The 20,865-nt window shown below is 36.9% G+C and overlaps 1 protein-coding gene and 1 pseudogene across 1 annotated transcript; both read right to left on the bottom strand.

Annotated features, from left to right (window-relative positions):
* Positions 1–539: 539 nt before the first annotated feature.
* On the bottom strand, positions 540–4,612 carry LOC120771409. The gene is made up of 3 exons (XM_040099385.1): positions 4,518–4,612; positions 1,352–1,789; positions 540–1,295 (listed from the first exon to the last, which is right to left on the bottom strand). Exons 1-3 carry the CDS (start codon positions 4,570–4,572, stop codon positions 604–606), a joined length of 1,185 nt encoding a protein of 394 aa, XP_039955319.1. The 5' UTR covers positions 4,573–4,612; the 3' UTR covers positions 540–603.
* A 6,724-nt stretch (positions 4,613–11,336) lies between these two features.
* On the bottom strand, positions 11,337–20,281 carry LOC120771695 (annotated as a pseudogene).
* Between the last annotated feature and the right edge of the window lie 584 nt (positions 20,282–20,865).

Raw genomic sequence — 20,865 nt, 5'->3', positions numbered from 1 at the left:
GGAAAGTTTTCTGAGCGCCATTCACTTGGGAGTGGCCAGAAAAGATTCGTTTACATATGGCTCAAGGAGCTTACGACTTCCGATTTTAAACCAAGTAACCTCTGGGTAGCCACAAAACATCCGTTTGAAGAAGAACATAAACCATCCCTCCCCAGGGTTGTGCGCTGGGCTTGAAACCCGCCACGTAAAATACTCTACTTTCTCTACTGGGGTCGATATAAGATAAAAATTAGTAAACCACAAACTTGGTTATTTGAATTTTTCACATACATTTTGAGGTTATGTGTAAAAAGTATGTATACAAAAGTTAAAATTTTCATTACCTACTTGTCATATAACTTTTTTTATAGGCCTAGTAGTTTTGCCGGAAATCGAAACATCCTCTTGCTTTCCTCGACCCCAGGTCGTATGTAAATTATTTTCCTTAATTATTTTTATTTTATATTTCGTTACCGATGGGTTTCATCCTTCTATGATTTTTTTTTTTCAAAATTATCTATCCAGTTCTACAATGCTTCCAAGTAAATAAGAAAATCAAGTATTCGTTCAAATATATTTTTATTGTATTTTAATGAGACACATATGCAATATCTATGCCTCAAATTAATTCTTATAACTCCAGCCATCTGGTAGATCGTAATATGGTGTGCTGTCACCCATAACGTTTGTCCAAAAATCGTTCAACTCGCAACAGTAAGTATAACCACGACTGGCTTCCTCATAGTAGCTGGAGCTCAAACCATATTTCTCGCAAACATTAGTACAAAACTGCACTTCGCTGAAAACATTTGCGAACGGATTATTCCAAGTGACAAAGACGATGTCAATCGGCAAATTAGGATGCATCACCACTTTATAGTACCACTTGGGAGCAGGGATCACTTCGGTTTTATCCAAATAAATGTCAATCAATTGATTATTTGACGGATTTTCCAGCTCTAACACATCCAAAGTGCTGGTAAAGGTCAATAAATCGGAACCGTATGAGGAGGCCAGTTTGCGCACCGCATTCTCCACACGTACCCAATTGCCGGCGTTCACAACCTGCCACTCCGGAGCGCAATTCGCATAATAGTAAGTGGCCAACTGTTCGTAACTGAAGACGAAATCGGCATCTGGTGCCAGGTGACCACGCGCCAAGAAGCTTGTGCTGTTTATAAAAGTTTGGCCAGTACCAAAAAGTGTTTTGAAACGCGCAATTTGATTTTTGTTCGTGTATAAAGTATTTGTAGCAGAGGTGCTGAAACGCATGCCATCCGCACGGAAGGCGCGACGCGTGCTATCGTTTATTTTAACTGTAAATAAGTAATAATATTTATATGAAACCACTCAGACACAGCACATAACTTACAACTCTGTGCGGCACCATTAATGAGACTGCGTGAATATAGCGCATGTTCGTTTTCGCTGTCGTAACAGATCGTGAAGACACTTTGGAAAACATCGTTCACTTGAAAGCCGACTTCGTAGAAAACACCGGCGCCTTCGGCACAAGCATTTTCGGTTACCAACAGCTCAGATGTGGGTACATGTGTACATTTTAAATCTGCAAGCGCGTATTCCTGATCCTTCTCTTCGCTATAGAATTGACCATTTTGGCATTTTAGCGTAGCTGTCTGCTGGTTTAATGCCACCACTATATTACCACTACCGGCGCAATGCAACGTAATCTCCTCATTCTCCTGCACTTCGGTCACTACATTAGTTGGGCGGAAGAGTGCATCTTGTATCAGAATAACCGGCTGTGGGGTAGGCAAGTCGCTTGGTATGGTAATCGTGCAGGGATCGGCTTAAAGGCAGGCATAATATTATTGATTAAATAAAGTTTTAGTTTTACAGATTAATCGAACTGTGCGTGAATGGTTGCAAGTTGCGAGATTCCATTAAGATCTTACAAGTCTTATAACATAAATAGCGTAAGCCCAATAAATTCTTAGCAGTTATAGGTTTGAGCTGAACTAAGGATTTTATTTATTCTTTTAGAGCCAACTACACAATCAGAAAGCTTTTGTCCAGTGTTTCTGCCATCAGTTTAGTGAAATGGCGGTCTTATTTGAGATTCGACTAAATTACCTGCGCCACGATAGAAAAGCTGTAAAGGTACCATATCCAGGAAGAATTCTCTTAGGAAAAAGTTTCATCTACCAGATCGGGTAAGAATTTCTTTAGGAAGAAAACAGATACAGAATAAAAATATCCTTAGGAAGAAGACAGATACAGTTTCTTCTACCAGATCGAGTAAGAATTTCCTGAAGAAGAAGACAAATAAAGTTTCTTCTACCAATTTTAAAATATTGTATCAAAATCTCGCGCATTTCTGGTATTTAAGTATATGAGCTTAGAGCAATGTAAAGTTCCATAGTGAATAACACAATATTGGAATGAATCCGCATTATTTCTTGTCCTTTAAGGCAAGGATGTTTGGAGCCTCACGAGTCCTACAGAAATGCAATAAATATCAAACCATATGAGATCTTCATGTCTAAGATAAGGATAGATGAGGATTGCATCGCGATCTAAGGTCTATTGTGACCTCTCCTAAGTCTTGGGGCTAGCATATTGATAAATTCCAATATACTGCTAGGAACTAGTGAGGCGGTATGATTCCTATATGGAAACATGGAGCCAAGCGCCTTTATCCTGCGTCTGCAGACTGCAATGCAGTCAATTAGCAGGTGTTCTGGAGTTTCAGGCTTCCTATCGCAGAACCAGCAATTTACACAAGAAGCCAGGACCATTTATGCTTCTTCAGTTTACAGTGGTACAGATTCTCCGCCTACTCCTTCTTCCTTGCGGAGCAGCTACTTTATGGTATGACGACCCACCGCAATGAAGGGTACAGGTCCCACCATGTTAGTGTATGCTGCGGAGCGGGCGAGCTCATCAGCCAGTTTATTCCCGGCTATACCTTAGTGATTGGGCACCCATATGCACTTGATTACGTTCCGCTAGAACGTCTTCATGTCTAAGTCGTTTCGCAGGTCTTAACAGATTACTATTTAAAATAATGGGTCTCTCAAGAACTCTGTTCTTTTTTTCGATGTCAAACAAGCTTTTATCCCTGAATAGATTATTGGTGCTAAATTAATTTTTTGTGTTTTTTGAGCCAAGAACAACCTGGACTTTTATATCTTATCAATGTTTGAAGACCTCACGTTTTCTCTCTTTGTAATAGGCGGACGTCGACAGGACCTCGGTAATTTTGAAAGATCAATTGAAAAGTCCCCGACCTGACACATATGTACATATGTATATGGCGAGTTTATAAATAACAGCTGTTGAAGGGCTTGATGACGAGTTTCCCGACACTGCCACAGGAAAGTCAACCATCAAAGATTGGTATGCTAAGTTTGGACGTGTTGAAATGTGCACCGAAGATGGTGGACGCCCAAAAAATGTTGTTGGCGGCGTTGATATGTTCTTCGTCGTCGAAAGTCCACAAAATAATTTTGAATGGACGTAAAGTGAAGTTGTTCGAGATAACATATAATATCAAGTGAACGTGTACCTCACATCATTCACGAAAATATGATTGCGAGAAAGCTCTATGCGAGAGTTGATGATTCGGAGCAGTGTTTGGCGATGTTCAAGCATAATAAACTCAAGTTTTGGCCGCGATATGTTACAATAGATGAAACATGACTCCATTATTTCACTTCGAAATCCAATCAACAGTCAACCGAGTTGATTGTACATGGTGAACCCCCTCCAGAGCGTGGGAAAATGCAACAGTCGGCTGACAAGGTTATGACATGTGCCTGGAATAATTTTGATTCACTAGCTTGAAGACTATAAACAGCGACAATTACATAGCGTTATTGGTTTGAGGGATGAAATCGGCGAAAAACGGCCGCATTTATAGAAAAAGGAAGTGCGGATTCACTAATACAATCCACCTTCACACAAGTCAGTGAAAACAACGGCAAAAATCCATGAATCGGATTTCGAATTGCTTTCGCATCCACCGTATTCTGCAGATCTGGCCGTCAGCGTTTCTTTCCTATTCTCAGAGCTCAAAAGAATGCTAGCTGTGAAGAAATTTTCGTCCAATGAGGAGGTGATCGACGAAACAGAGACCTATTTGAAAGCAAAAGACAAATCGGAAAGACAAATCAAAGTTAGAAGGTTGTTACAATCAGTTTATGTATATCCCTTAAAGGAAACTATGTTGAATTAAAAAAAAAAAAACAAAAAAAAACAATTTTGTCATTTTGTGCTTTACTATGGTTGGCCGGGGACTTTTCAATTGACCTGTTAGTAATTTGTTAATGCTAACAATTGATACTAAAGATAACCCTACTTTGAGATTACTCAAATCTCTTCAACTCATTTCGTTCTTGATAGTTTTGTCGCATATTAACTTATATTCATGACCGACTAAGTCGAAAATATTCGACTCTATCACACTGGCTTATCAACACAGTCATTCACTAGCACAGTCGATTTTTAAACTTGAATAAATATTTGATTGACACAAGACTTTTGCACAGAGTTTCCAAACTCCAATTCCGATTTACCGAAAACACTGCTCAATGCCAAGAACAGTTCAAGTTTCAACCACAATTTAAACATTTCCCTTATTAACCGTTATTCAAATGCCCAGAGTAGTGACTTAATTACTATCAACTAAAGTGTTAACCAATTTTAGCGCTTTTATATAGAAAACTAATGTTGCTTAACCCTTCAACTGATAAGATATGCGTAAGTGTATTCTAAAACGCAGACATTGAGATTGTGTGCCAAATTTGAGGAAATTGTTAGAGTTTTAACATTGGGTCGACTAATGTGTTTATAATGATCTATGAAAAGTAAAATATGAGTATGTCGATTTAGGATATACATACATATGAAAGTTAACATTTTGCAGTAATAGCACTGAAATATGAAAATGCTGTAAAGAAAGTATTAACTTGCAAGTTCTTTTTGATTTTAAATGAAAGTTCCATTTCATTCCATCTTTCTTCGGCACCTGCTTAGGAACTTAGTTTTACTTAAAAAATGTATATTTGCCATAACTTTGAGCTGACCTCAAATATGTAGAACCAACTCAATAGACCGGTCGTCCATAATACTATTACCAGTTAAAGGGTTAATATTTCCCAAACAAAAAAATAGAGGATTAATATTAAATAACTTTGTGAACACTCTACTTGCAGTTATGTTTGTATAAAATTGTATATAAACGGTGTTTAAATACTTAGTGCTGGTGTAAAGCTAGACGCAATTTAATTATGTTGCGTATACGCCACGATACACCTAAACAAACAGCGTACTAACATATATATACATATGTCTATCCATAGTAGTTACATATATTTGATTGTTAGTTCCAAGTGTTTTTAAAAATAATAAACGAAACACTTTTTTTTAAAACAAACGAAAATTAAACTTAATTTATTCATTTATGTACAGGTACACTGCGCGAGCGACTATTAACAAATAACATGCAATTGGGGAGTAAGTTTTAAAGTTGCGCTCAAAAACAGCACAGTTAATCAGACACTACGCTGGCCAACGACATTTCGTACCCGCACAACAATCTGCACAGAGTATAATAATTTTATTCAGCTAAGGTTGAAAAATTTAAAATTAATCGAACACTTTTGGTGAGATTATATTATAAATTATTATAAAAATTGTTGGTTTTTCTTAACTTTTGGCTTTCGAGAACAACTAAAATGCAAATAATTCAATGTCAGAGTCAAGAATTTTTCTTTATAATAAATATGAGGATTTGCCATTATGTTTTAGAAATAATTTTGTGCAAGTAACCACTCCAGCTGGCTCGAATAAATACCAGCCGAGAGGCCTTCAACTACTTTATACAGCAATTGTGGCGGCATATTGCTGACAATAACCGGCCGAATATTCTCCTCCAAGGCGTTTAGCACCTACGGCTTATCTGCATAGACAAGCGACTTCAAATAACCCCACAAAAAAATAATACAGCGTTAATAAATCATACGTCTTTGGAGGCCATGCCAGAGTAATGTGCCAACCAAAAGTTTCCATCGACAAATTGATTGTCATGTTGTCTGTATGGCATGTAGTGCCGTATTGTTGGGTATTGTTGGAAGTAAAGGTCGACCATAGAAGGTCATTACTCGCGGCTCTAAAGCGTTCCGCATTCATTTCAATATTATTATTGATTCTTGGAGAAATATGGACCAATGATTCCCTCTGCCCATAAAGTATACCAAACACTGCCTTTGAGCTTTAACGCTAGATAAAATATTCTTGCGAAAATCGGGATCTTTGGCCATTTCATTTTGGGCGCATTCACCGAATATGCGACGGTTTTGATGGTCGTTCAGCTTTAATCCTTGAATGAGTTTGATTTTGTTAGCACACAAAACAAAATCCATAAAATCGGAGGGACTCATTCTGATCTTCTTCGATATTCTGCACCACAAGAGCAATCGCGTCTTCTATGCTTACTATACGGCGTCTCGGAGGCTGCGCATTATCCACTAGAGTAAACGTGTTACGAAGCCAATCGATAGTTGCTCGAATTAAATACTCTGCTGGGCGATTTTGTCCACCGAATATTGGATACAGCGCGCATTTAGTAAAAAATTAGCTCAAATTGCCAATGTAGTTACGGAGAAAGTCTATGCATTATAAAATGGCAAACCAAACTGAGTATAAATCAGGTAATAGGGTTATTGACGTAGATACCGCTTACGTGGTTATAACCGCGCCAATCGTTCTCCCTTCCCGCTGTTTGACGCCAATTGAAGATTTAAAGTATAGTCAGGTCCATCTCCACCTGGTCTTTTCAGCGAAGTGGAGGTCTTCCTCTTCCTTTGCTTCCCCCCGTCGGGTACTGCGTCGAATGATTTCAGACATGGAGCGTTTTCATCCATTCGGACGACATAACCTAGCCAGCGCAGCCTCTGTCTTTTAATTCACTGAGCTATGTCAAGTGGCCAATGCGCCTCTCGAAAACTCGTAATATCGACCCATCAGATGTTGTCACCATGCATGCCTCTGCACCATATATGGTCTTTGTTCGTCGAGAAAGGACTTTACTTCTCAATTGACTACTCAGTCCGAAGTAGCTGGCAAGAGTTATTCTTATACACTTAAATTCCAATCGTTGGGCATGCTTTTGTCCGATCATATTCTATAATGAAGCTGATACTTCCTCCTTATTAGTTCTTCGCCGCCATATTTGAATAGCTCGGCCGGCAATCACCACCAAATTGAATACTCTCATATATCCCCGTTTTTTGTGGTCCCGTTTCCTATATTATTATTAACCCATTTTTTTGGTGAACTTATCTTTAAATATAAAGTACGTGTCACGTTGTTTGTCCACGATGGACTCCTAAACTACTGAACCGATTTTAGTAAAATTTAGCATACTGTGTCCAGTTCGAACCAACTTAGAAGATAGGATAGTTAAAACCATTCATAAATAAACAATACAGTGAAAACCATCTTAAATGGACGCCCTATTAAGCGGGCATCTCCATTCGCACAAATGGTGATGTTTATTAAGTACAATCTATCGGACAACTCTATTAACTAGACAGAAACGCTGGATTTTTATAAAAATTTCACTGCATTGAATAGTTAATAATACCAAAGAACGCGTGGACGGATCCCCTAGTAATTTCTATATATTCTAATGCGTTTTACAGCACAGTCCTCACAAATGTACGATATCTGAACTTTCTATCCCAGTGCTACGATATAGTGTTATTTTATCCATCTCCGAAAGAATAACAGAATCAAATAATCGTTATCTTAAGCCGCTGAAGATACTTTTGTTCGGTTCATGTGCTAAAAGTGGTTTCAATGTCGAGCTATACTACATTCTTTTCGAATTCTATAGCTTCGAGGCGAACTTACGACGTGTATAACAATTTCGTGCCACGCGAACTAAACGATCTTCATATGTATCGCTTTTGCTAACAAGGTTGAAAATAATTGCTAAATGCTTTTCGCTTGTAATACAAGTTTCCATTAACGGTAATGTTTAGCTGATTACAATGTAATGTAATAAAAGTCAACAGTTAAGAAGAATTGCATTTAAATATACAATGAGAACAAAGAGAGCATGCTTGTTAAAAATTGCGACGTCTTCATTGTTAATGGCGCGACTGCTTGTTGCATTATTTCAAAAGAAGAACACGAGTCTGGAAAGTGCGCACAAATTTTTGCTTAATTCGAAATGATATTCAACCGCACAGTCGAGTGCGATGTACCGGACGGACTTTTCGATGCCATTTTTATAGTAGAATTTGGCTTTTGTTACAAATAAGCCTTGATTACGCCTTCGCTTCCTGCCAGAGACCACTTTCTTGAGAGTTAAGAACCGGAGAAAGTTCTTGGTGGCCCAGATCGAAAAAAACCAAAGTGCAAGCAACTTGTTGCACCGATCCTAATTTTTTGAATTCATTTTTGAAGTACAGTTTACCTTTTCCTACAGAAAAACCTCGCTTACGTCGAGCCTTTCTTGAGATTTGAGAATAGGAAAAAGTTGAATGAGCTCAGATTTGGGAAATATGCTGAAGGCGGAAACAATTCGGCGCACAACTTATAGCATCATTTCAGTGATTAGTGACATGATGCAGTGTCTTTTTTTGAAACAGCACTTTCTTATTATGCAAATAGTGTCATTATCCCTTAATTTCCTCGTTCAAACTTTTAAGTAACATTTCTACAGCTGTTATTTACCTTTTTAAGATAGTCGATGAAAATATTTGTCCAAATATATGGACCCTGTCAGCTCACCGTTACGTCTTCCCACGCTTTAGATCCGCTTCTTCGCATTCAGTTCACATGGACGAAAGTTGGACCCAACTCGTCAGTATATCTCAAAATTATGTAGAGGATGACGTAAAACAGAATTCTGCCGAGTTGACAGTTCTTGGGCGGAAAAAATCCGGGTCCGTTCCGGTTACGCATACTCGACTGTTGTGGAAACGGGTCGGTTCTTCGCATACAGTCCACTCGGATGTGGATTACTCTTCGGAATGAAATTATTAAGAAATTGTTCATCCCAAAATAATGGAATTTATGCACTTGTCTTCCGAAGTTTAGTTCCAACTACAATAAATATGAATCTCTTTATTTGTTGGACTGCCTGGATATACGGATTTTTCAGCCTGCCTGGTATTTTATAAAGTTATTCCTGATGGCAGCAACAATTAACAAGCGACAGCACAAAAAGCATTATAGTGGCTTAAATCTACCCGAGTCAGCCTGTATGACAGTTATATACTAAAGTCGTCCAATCAGAACAACTTATTCAAAGATTCCGTGCCCGGACGAATTCTTGTTCTGAGCCTGCGCCAAAAGGCTTCATCCAAACTCCACCTCGGTCACATGTTATACATGCAATGGATGGAGCCATCTTAAGAATTGCTCAGACCTTAAGACACACCGGGAGTGAACCACAAGTTACGACTTTGGCCTCTACGGCTGTGAGATCTGCACGAAGTTCGCGCACTCTCACTCAACCTGAGTGGCCGACAAAGGACCTATACGGTCCATAGTAGCTCAAACAGGCAGCATGACTTCTATTCCGATCAGTCAGATTTCAGGGTATAGCTAAGCGGTCAGGCAATGTCGAGCTCGAAATATTTAACTTATATATGTATGTACATCCCCTTAGTTACATGTTGCCTTACAGGATAGCATCCAAACATAGGTGCACTACTTTGTGGTGAGAACCGTTCGGTACTAGGTGACTTTAAATCGCATCACGATCTTTGGCATTCCTGCCGGTCAAATGTCAGACAATGAATGACGAAGCCCCCACCAGAATTATGGGCACCTGTAATAGCGCGCCCGCTATTACCGTCGCTAGTGATGGTCTGATAAATAGCATAACCTGGCGACCTATGCTAACTATCGCATCACACCATATGTCTATAATTATCTCGTTCGAGAAACCTCCCTTTAACAAAGCCAACTGGATCGGTTATACAGATTTACCGAGAGCACCTTTACCACACTACCTATTCCCGAGGTGATCGCAACTGCTATCGCTCAATTCATCCCGGCTGGAAATTCGCGGAACTCCGCCCCAATTTTCCTGCCGAAGCAGCTGTTTTAGCTAATGAGCGCAACATCTTACGCCATGCTGATGCCTGTGATCCCCGAATAAGCGATCTCAATTTGAAGATTCGGCAAATGGTAAATCAACGCAAGCGGAAAGAGAGACCTGGAAACTTGCTACCTCTCCACCGGCATGAGTAAGCTCTGGACTACTGTCAAGGCTTTGTCTAACACGAAGAGACATCATGACTGAGTTGAAATTCAATTCAATGGCCCTGCCTCAACGGAACCGAAGAAGTGCGCGAGCTATTTTAATCAGCAATTTACACTGCACCCTGCGGTAGACAAATCCTACTTACTCTAACCGATGAGAAGGTTCGGAATGTCATCAATAAAGCAAAATCTTCCAAATCCATTGGCCCTGAGCACCTAGGAAATAAGCTTCCTCGACACTGACATATCAATATATGTATGTTCAGCATGCAAGAAGTCACCGCATGATTCTAACCACCTCTTTGTATGATCAGCTAACCCTACACATCTAACACCCCTCTCCTTATGGTCCGACACCGTCGAAACAGCACGTTTCCTGGGCCTACCGTTGGAGGACATCGATGACAACTTTTCTGAAACTCACCACCCTAACGGGTACTAAATAACCGTTACGACAACAACATTGCTGTAACAATGAAATCAGCCTAAAAGTGCAAATTGGAAAATTCCGCCAGAAAACAAACAAGGATTCAGGTAAGCTTAAAAAATGTAAAGCACATTACATAGTGACATATTTTTAATTATTATTATTAATATTATTAATTTACATTACTTTTAGCATTTAAATATCTACAATAGCATTTATGCTACGGTGTGCATATGTGTGGGTATGTGAACAAAAATATGTATGTATGTATGTATGTATGAATTTACATATGCACAAGTGTTCAATTAACTTAATTTCAACTTTTTTCATTTTAAAAAACCCAAGATTATTTGTAGTTTAATCATAAATACTTTACTTTTCTTCTGAGCCATATTACTGTTATATCTCTAGCCAAACAATGATTTAAATAAGTGTAGATATATGCCTTTCATATACAGGCAAACACAAAACTGCTGTATGTCCACTTTATAAGTATGTGTGTATATACAGTAATGTGTTTATTAACTGTTTATATTAAAATATATTTGCAAACATTTAGATAAAAATTTAAAACTTCTGGTGGAGCTGAAGGTGGTGGTGACGGTCGCGACGTTGGCGGTAAACGGTGCTCACAAACAATGGCAATTGAGGGCGAATACACAGCATTTTTATATAGACGCTTGTGTGTCACTTCAAAATGAGCCAGAATTTTCGAGTTTGAAATGTGGCAACTGGCCGTGCTCTTCCATGCCGGGCAAGATGTAGGTGTGTATGCTTTCCTCATGCGTGGACAAGGAAGTGCTGCTCTGCGAGACATGCGATACGGAGCCAGTAGCATGCTCATCCTCCTCCTCAACGCCCATGCCGAATTTCATATTCATATTATTATGTACGTATTGGATGCTAGTAGCGGTGAGAGTGCGTTCGATGTATCGATGTCCACGTTTTAACGATACTCAACGGCAGCTACCTCTGCGGCGGCTGTGGTACACCGCTGTTTCGGCGCCCAAATCGTTTGCATATTCGTGAGGACGCTGGGCGGCCAATTCGAGATCTGAACGCCGCAACATGCGCCCATTGGAGAGTGACACTGTGAAATCGTGCGGATTGGTGTGACCAACACTTTGGCGATAAATTTCGGCAATTTCCTCCTCAGTTAGATCGCATTTGTGGACACGGCGCGTGTGTTTACGTAAACTGTGAAAAATTTTAAAATTACATTATAGATTAGTGAGCGCCTCCCGCGAAATTGATAATTGATAAAAATAAAAAAATATTATTAAAAAAAAAAAAAAAAACAAGTAAGGAAGAGCTAAGTTCGGGTGCAACCGAACATTTTATACTCTCTCAACTTTCAGGACTCAAAGCCAAGGAAATACCTTAAAGTGTATAACATGAACCAGAGGATCGGAATCATATGGAGCAAAGTCAGTCGGGTGTTCGAAAATCCTCGTATTAGTTATATGGGGTCTAGGTCAAGTTTTCGCCCATCAATTTTAGGCACAAAGATACACTGTTATGAGTGAAACATGCTCTCTTTATTTTCATTGAGATAACTTACATATTTCTAGCTGATATATGCAGTACAAAGTCACATGGAAGTTCGAAAATCTTTAAATTTGCTATATGGGGACTCAGCGAAGTGTTAGCCCGATTCAATCCATTTTAAAATGTCATTGTCAGGAGAAGGATTATCCCTGAATTTCAATTATATATTCTACACATTAACCGATATTTACGGACAAAAGTCAACTATATATACTGGGGTCCAAATATTCGGTACTAGGGGCTTGAACGGTTTTACGCTGGACTCAGACAATTTTTGGTCATAAGGTTACATACTTTAAACTGAATTGTTAGTGCAAAGTTTAAGCCCGTTATATCAATTACTCCCTGATTTGTGTACTGAAAGTGAAAGAATCAAATGGAATTTGAAATTGTGTTATATGGGAAGTAGGCGTGGTTGTAGTCCGATTTCACCCATTTTCGCACTGTGATATGGCAATATGAGAAAGAATGCTACTTACTAGAATTTAGGTCAAATGGACGGACAGGTCTTGAAATATGTGTTTTCACCTAAAAAGTGGACCACGCCCAGTCCAATTTTTGACCCTAACGTACATTAACGCCCCTGTCATACCATATCGCGGGTAAAATTTTATGTTTCTCGCGTATTTAGTTATTGATTTATCGCGATTTAAGTTTTTAACAGTACTGTTATATGGACAGTGGGCAGCGTTATCATCGGATTTCATTCACATTCACATTTTCACACTGTCGGTAGAAGTTCTTATAATATTTGCGCTAGGTGAATTTGGATATTGTAGCTTTAGCGGTTTAGCAGATATGTGCGCTAAACTTATTAGAGAGCGGAGCCACGCCCACATATTTTAAAATTTTTGCCCACAGAGGGTCATCTTCTGTGACAAATTACAGTTCTACATCTTATCTTAATTTAGTGCTTCATTGTGGTACTTTATAGATTTTCGGTCAATGGCGTTTTGTGGGCGTGGCAGTGGACCATTACGCCCATCTACGAACTCGTAATTTGTTTTGCGAAGGAACTTGCATGCCAAGTTTCATCAATATATCTCAATTTTAACACAAGTTACAGCTTGCGTGGACGGACAAACAGACAGTCACCCGGATTACAGCTTGTCTCCTCATGCTGATTATTTATATAACCCTATATCTATCTCGCTTAGTTTAATGCTGTAACACTTATCCAGCCACCCGTGTATATGTGTACACAACTACATTTAAGTATATAATTAACATTTAGCAGTTGAGTAGTAAGAAAATATGTAAATAATGATAAATAAACACAAATACTTACTATTCGCGTTTCTTGAACGTTTCCCTACAGTACTTGCAGCGATACGGTTCATTGCCGTCGTGTATCCACGAATGTATCTTCAATTGTGCTTGCGTGGTGAATGTGCGTCCGCAACCTCCACGGGACAGCGTGCACGCTTGCCCAAATGTACAACATCATAATGACGTTTCAAATGATGCGGATAACGAAAAACCGTTTCGGGCACAACTCACACTTGTGGTGGCTTCTCGCCCGTATGGGTGAGTTGATGGAATTTCAATTCGCTGCGATTGATATAGGTTTTCGGACAGTGATTGTAAACTGAATTTGCGCGCCGTATGACGTTTCATGTGATGTTTCAGTAATTCACTGGACTTGTAATTGCAATGCCGGCATATATCGCATTTGAAGAGATATAGTGAACGTTCCGAATTGATAAGGCTTGATAGATTAAGATTCGCTGACGTGCGTACGGCCACAGTGGTTGCATTGCTGCTGTTGTCCACCGCTCGTATGCATTCGTGTGCATGCACTGGCTGCGGTGCGCCAACTTTGCGCGCGGCACATGCCACAGGCATATTCATCGAAGAGTTCGTTGTTTTCATGCAATTCATGGTATATACTATCATAGCCGATTATTTTGTCAACTGCATTGATGGTGTTTGTGGCACTTGCAGTTGCACTTGTTGTCGTAGCATTTGTTGTTTTTGTTGTTGTTTCTGTGGATTTCTGCTTGTCCCTGGTGGTTGTAGATTTAGATTTAAGCGTTGCTTGTTTAGTTGTAGTTGTGGTTGCATCATTGTTGCTGTTGTTGTTGTTGTTGTCTTCAATACCATCACCACCACCATGAACGCCAACACCAATACCAACATCTTTTTCGTTGACATCAACATCATCAGCGCCATTGTTGTTGTAGTTGTATTGATATGAATGCGTTCTTATGCCTCGGCCTGCATGCAGAGTACAATTGATTGTGTTGATTGGAAACGTTTGCTTCACTTGTTTTATTATTACAATGTATTATTATTTTCATTGTTTGCTTGTTTGTTTGTATTTATATATTCTTACGTTCTCATTTACTTTAATATTATTTTATATATTTTTTGTTTTTTTTTTTTATAGCTTGTTTAGTGTTTGATTTAAAGTTAGTCATTACATAGCTACATATCTGTACATTTCACACAAACCCACATTTATGTATTATACATATATATGTAGGTATATGCATGGGGATGAAGACACTCTTCAATTAACAGTCTGTATCAGTTTCAAGTAACATTTTTAATTTCTGACTTTGGGTGATTTGATTCTTATTAATGCCCTTATATACCTTACCGCAACTTGAATTGGTCGTTGTTAATGTTGTTGTTGTCACTGCTATGGCAGATGTGGATAACGCTGCAGCTGCTGTTGTTGTTGCTACTGTGGTTTTAGACATGTCTTTTATTGTTATATATGATTGTTGTTGTTGTTGATTTCGCATAGTGTTACTTGTGGGGCGTTGTTGTTGTATTATAGTCGCCACCGAATGACTGCGCTCCAAATGGCGTATCAGACGCGCTCTCGTCGCATATGAACGGATGCAACGTGGACATTCAAACGGTAATTCTGTAATGGAAGTGAGTTAACGGTACACAATGAGTTAAATATTAATGAAAAGTTTTGTTTATTGCATTTATTTTAAAAAATTTTACGAATTTTAATTGTTTTTATTTTATATTATTATTTTTTTATACATTATTTTTATAATATTTTTTATATAATTTTTTTTTTATAATATTATTATTATTAATTATTATTATTTTAATATTATTATTATATAATATATTATTTTTTTTTACGTTATTATTTTATATTATTTTATTTTTTAATTTTTTTCTTTATATTATTATTTTAATTTTTTTTATTATTATTTTTTATATTATTATTTTTATTTATTGTCCTCAAGTACTTACTTTGTAGTATGTAGTTCTCTGCAAAGAAAATAATGATCGATTAATAGATTGAATAGAGAGCGTATATACAAGTTGTTCGTATATATGTACATACATACATACATATACAGTATCTAATAAAAGTAATTTGCATCAAATGACTTCAAAATTATTAATGTACTATGTATAATAATAAGTTTTTTAATCACATCTCCTGACAATTGTTTTTATTTAGGGTGTATTTTAGTCTAATAAAAATCTATTTTTTTTGTTTATATTTTCAAAGTTTAACTATTCAAAAATATGTCTACAGGTGGACTATTCAAAATTCAAATTATTTTCGAGGATATACATAGGTATTATATTGGATAAAAATCCAAGAGGTTTGGGAGTGAAAACTGATTTTTTTTTTTTTAATTTGGCAGTAAAGAGTTTTAACTCTTAATTTTTAATGTCAAATCCGATTTAACATTTGATGAAATATAAATTGTTTGTATGTGTAAGTTTGGTGGCCAGAGCTATAAAATATACAAAATAATGGTCATAGGCGAGCTTTAGCTCAAAATATTAGGACATGAAGTACGTAAAAATTTAAATTCATTTTCTTATTTTTAAATATATGTATGTATGTCTAGAAATATATATTTGTTTTCAATCCTGGATATGGGTAAAATTTTTAAAATTATTTTTAACTAAGACATTACAAACAAATAATTCAAATGTTAAGTAAAAAAATTTAACTCATTTACTTGCATTCCTTAAAACCAAAAGCATTTTCGCTTTATTTTTTGGTTATAAACAGAAATATGCAAAATACTTTGTGAGCCACTGCAGATATTTTAGAATACAAAAAAAAAACAATAATAAAAAATTACAAAAAAATATAGAAAAAATTAAATCAAAAAAACCACAAAATAAAATACAAAAAAAATAATAATACAAAAAAAAATTAAAAAATAACACACAAAACTATTAAAAAAAAAATAATAATAAATAAATTTCAAAAAAATACAAAACAAATTAAAAAGAAATATAAACAAAATATAAAAAAATATAAAAAATATAAAAAAAATACAAAAAAAAAATCCAAAAAAAAATAAAAAAAAAATTTAAAATATATATATACATACATACATACATATATAAAAACTAGAAATCTTTCACTGACTAAATTTAGAAGCAATGTAAATATACAAAAATTTTAGTGTTTTCGAAAATTATGTCTTACCATCAGCAAGGCCATGTATGGTGTTCAAATGCATTTGCATAACTTGCAATTCAACCGATTCGTAAGGGCATTTCGCACACATTAAAGTCACCGCTATAAAAAAATAAAAAAAAGGTTACAAAATTTGTAATGAAAAAAATATTTTATCAACTTTAGTAAACAAAACAAATATAAGTATTTTATTTTCGATTAAGGCATAACATAATATAAAAATAACATATGTATGTAAATATAATACTTAAAAAAATACTTAAATCGTAGATAAAAATTTAATTATAATAACCTAACCTACCTTTTTGTTCAATCAGATTCAAATGTTCAATCGGCGTGTGATCCACAACAACTACAAAATAAATTGGATTATATAATATATGTAAACGAATATTTGTTGGTCATTTTAAAATTTAAATATTAACATTATTACCTTTGTCTCCCTTAGCTTGTATCATATCCCTCGTTGGTATACGTTTATGCACCGCGCGATAGTGGCGAATCAGTGCACGCTTCGTATTATACAAATTAGTGCACATTTCACAGCGGTATGGGGCTAAACCTGAGCACGAACAGGAAATTTGTAAAATCAATATGGGCAAATACATGAAATTATATACAAAAAAATAATAATTTCTAAAGACTGCGGAAATATTGAACCTACCACGATGCACGAACATGTGATTTTCAAATTGATATTGACTTAAAAACTTTTTATTGCAGTGCACACAATATGGCTGATAATTGCTGCTGTTCACCGCTGCGCCACCACCAGCCTCAACGCCCGCATCATGCTGTTGTTGCTGCTGATCCTGTAACATATCGTCGAAGTCGTCATCACTTGTGAGCAGCAAGTCTTGAAAGTCCGTGCCATCATCCTCTTCATTCTCTTCGTCCTCATTTTCGTCTTCTTCGAAATCTTCGAAAAGCGCATCATTAAAAACAAAATCCAATTCGCTATTATCTATGGTTGTATCCGTTTCAACCACTTGCGGTATGGCATCCGATGGTATTTGTGGACAAGCATAGCCGGCCATTACCGTTACAGCTTGCTGTTGCATGACATTGACATCGTTCGCATTAACAGTCGTTGTAGCCAGCGGCACTGTGGTGGTGCTGGAAATTGACGTCACTGCTGGTATATCCATTATAATGTCCGGCGCTGGCTGATTCATTTGCGGCATGTTCAGTTGCATAGAAGCGGCTTGAGCTTCCGCCACGGCTGCGTCGACAATTGCTTGTGCGTCAATTACACTGGCATCAACGGTGCTGTTATAATTGTTGTTGTGAGCGATATTTGTTGCATCGATTGTGAATTGTTTTACATTAATTATTATCATGTTGAGGCATGTGGTATTGAAATGTATGGTGTTTTAGTGAAAACTTGTACCCGGCGCAGATATCTATTATTACGCCGGTTGCTTAGCTGCGCCAACGCCAACTGATGCATCTATGCCATTGCTCTCTTCCAAACTGTGTTGTCTATAATGTTCTTTGAGCTTTTCGCGCCAATAAAATGTTTTTGAACACTTTTTACAATTTAAACCTTTGATATAATCTGGGCGTAACGTTTTACCACCACGCTGTTTGTTTAGTGATTCTGGCGGTGACATATCAGGTGCCGTTAAATCAGCTGATTCATCTAAAATTTTGAATAAAAACATGCATGTGATTTAATAAGTAATGAAAAAGAGAATGTTATGAGGTTCTACCGATTGTCGGTCGTAATTGCACTTCGGTCGCCTCTTCTTGATGCTGACTCAAATAATGGCGGCGTAAGTGCGACTTTATACGTGTTTCGAAGAGACACAAATCGCATGCGTATATATGTTTAAGATCGCCAAATTTGTCGTTCGGTCTCACTTTATTTTTCGGTTGCAGTTGTTTTTGTGTTGGCTGCAGCTTGTGTTTGGTTTTGTAATGTTGTGTTAAATCAATCTTAAAGAAAGTGTAAAACGTGCACTGGTCGCAAAAGAAGTGCGGTATTTCTGCAAATAAGAAAACCGTTATGAAGGCATTATTCATAGTATTCCAAATACTAACCATTATGCGTTAGCATGTGAGTTTTAAGTTGATCTTGTGTCTGAAAGTTACTGGTGCAAATCTTACACTTAATACGCTTAGCGGCAACTAAGCTATTTACAGATATTATTGAGGGTGGCGGCAATTCATCTTCAATATTTTGTAGCGCTGTGAAATTGTATAAATTAGAGTTTGAAGTTTTAGCTGAAAACAGTTTAGCTTACTCTGCACTGTGGTCTCAGGTCCCATCGAAATGGATGCCAGACTGGAGAGAGATAAATCATTACCACCAACATTTTCTTCTATTATAATATCATCAACATCCATATCCATTTGTTCAGCATCGCCAGTTTGTTGCACTTGCATAATATTGTCCAAGACCAAACCGTTATCCTAATGTTACACCATCATCCGCAGCATTAATGTATTCGATGACAACACCTGAAGTAGGTAAAATTGTTAGAAATTTTGCTTTTAAGTATATGTTTTTACGAAAACAAGTACCGTTGCCCATGACTTCCTCCACTGTACCATCCGCCATAACGATAAATTCATTTCCCACGCTTAACTCATTTGCGGTTATATTGAATTGATCTGTGCCATACTGGTGCAAATCCTTCGTTATGCTAGATCTGTGCTCGTGCAATTCAGCAGGCACATCAACAGCAGTTGCAGCTGCGGCCGCTTCAACATATGCCGCTGCCGCTGATCCATTACTACTGGCAGGTGTTAAAAATAACTTCATATCTAATTCCTCTTCCGGTACTGTGTATTTGGTTTGATTCAAATACTCTTCGTTTATTTGTGTGTTGTGTATTTTCTCCATTTCTTGTGTTATTGGATCTTCACTATCGATTTCTTGTTCTTTTTTCATAGGCTGTTTTGTTTTTGGTTTTAACTGATCGCGCGTCGCTTGGGTGTTATGCGCTAATTTATAATGATCAAATAGTAAAGTTCTTTTCTTGCATTCAAAACTACACAGTTCACAGCAATAAGAAATTATATCTGAAGTAATATAACATATTAGTAAAATAACTTGGTATAGTATTTATGACAAATTTATTACCTAAATGCAATTTGATGTGTTCTTTTAATGTTTTCTTTGTTTCGACTTTCTCATTGCATATTTTACACCGAAAACGCATTTTTGCCGCATCCGACTCCTTAAATAAGCAAAAAACAAATTAAAAAGGTGTAGTATATTTCTCATACTTGTTTTTACTTACTACACCGTCTTCTAACCCCGCACTTTTGCGCCCATCTTCGTCCATAATACCATTTTTACGCTGAACTTTGTGTTTTTTAAGTTGCATATCAGTATTTTCACTCAATTTTTGACGTAAAATTTCATGTGCTTCAAGTGCATTTCGTATAAAATTGTAGGACACTTGCAAGGATGCACTGCATTCAGTACATATGTAAATTGGAAAATTCAATTTTTCACTATCATCATTATCGCCCAAACGTGTACAGTAACGCAAGCATTCCATAAAGCTGACGGGTTTTTCGTCCGTATCGTCATCTTCTAAGAATATTGGTGAATCGAGTTTGTAAAATTCGGCATCGGAAGCAAGGCACGTTCTACAAACGAGCCTGTAATCCCTTGGCGCCGTTCTTTCCAGTACGGTGTCAGCGTCCATTATATGGCGTCAAACCTATGGTGCAGATTGTACTTTACTGTTTACCTAAATCCTTTATAATTTCAACAGCTTCATATAGAAACCGATAAAATTTAGAAAATTACTCCGAAGTCCAATACGAATAAAATATTGTTTTGCATAGTAAAAAAGACGCACAAATTTACAATTTTCACAACTCTTTTTTTCTACTTTAAGAATTCATTAACTGTCAAATGAATGAATAGAGAAGATGCGAAAAGGAAAAGAGCAATCATATCAAAAAATTGTTGCCAACGTGAATATTTTCGTATTGTTACCCAGCCGGCCACGACTACCGAAACGCTGTAAAAAACTGTATCTATACTGAATATTTATAGTAATAGATTTATTAAGTATCAGTTGTGGTTATGGCGAAACTTAAAATATGAAGAGTGTAAATAATGTATGGTATATCATTCAAATTAACAAAATATTCTTAATTTCAAATTACTATACACACTATTTGTCATAACCGAATTTGAAAAATACTTAAACAAAAAGCTGCGAACCGTATGTATGCAGCACCCACCATTGCATTGATTAAGGACAAGTAGATGCGAATACCA

This window comes from Bactrocera tryoni, chromosome 3 (genome assembly GCF_016617805.1).
Source record: "Bactrocera tryoni isolate S06 chromosome 3, CSIRO_BtryS06_freeze2, whole genome shotgun sequence".
Lineage (NCBI taxonomy): Eukaryota > Metazoa > Arthropoda > Insecta > Diptera > Tephritidae > Bactrocera > Bactrocera tryoni.
The sequence above is the reverse complement of the archived record's forward strand: the minus strand, read 5'-3'. Positions and strand labels throughout refer to the sequence as shown.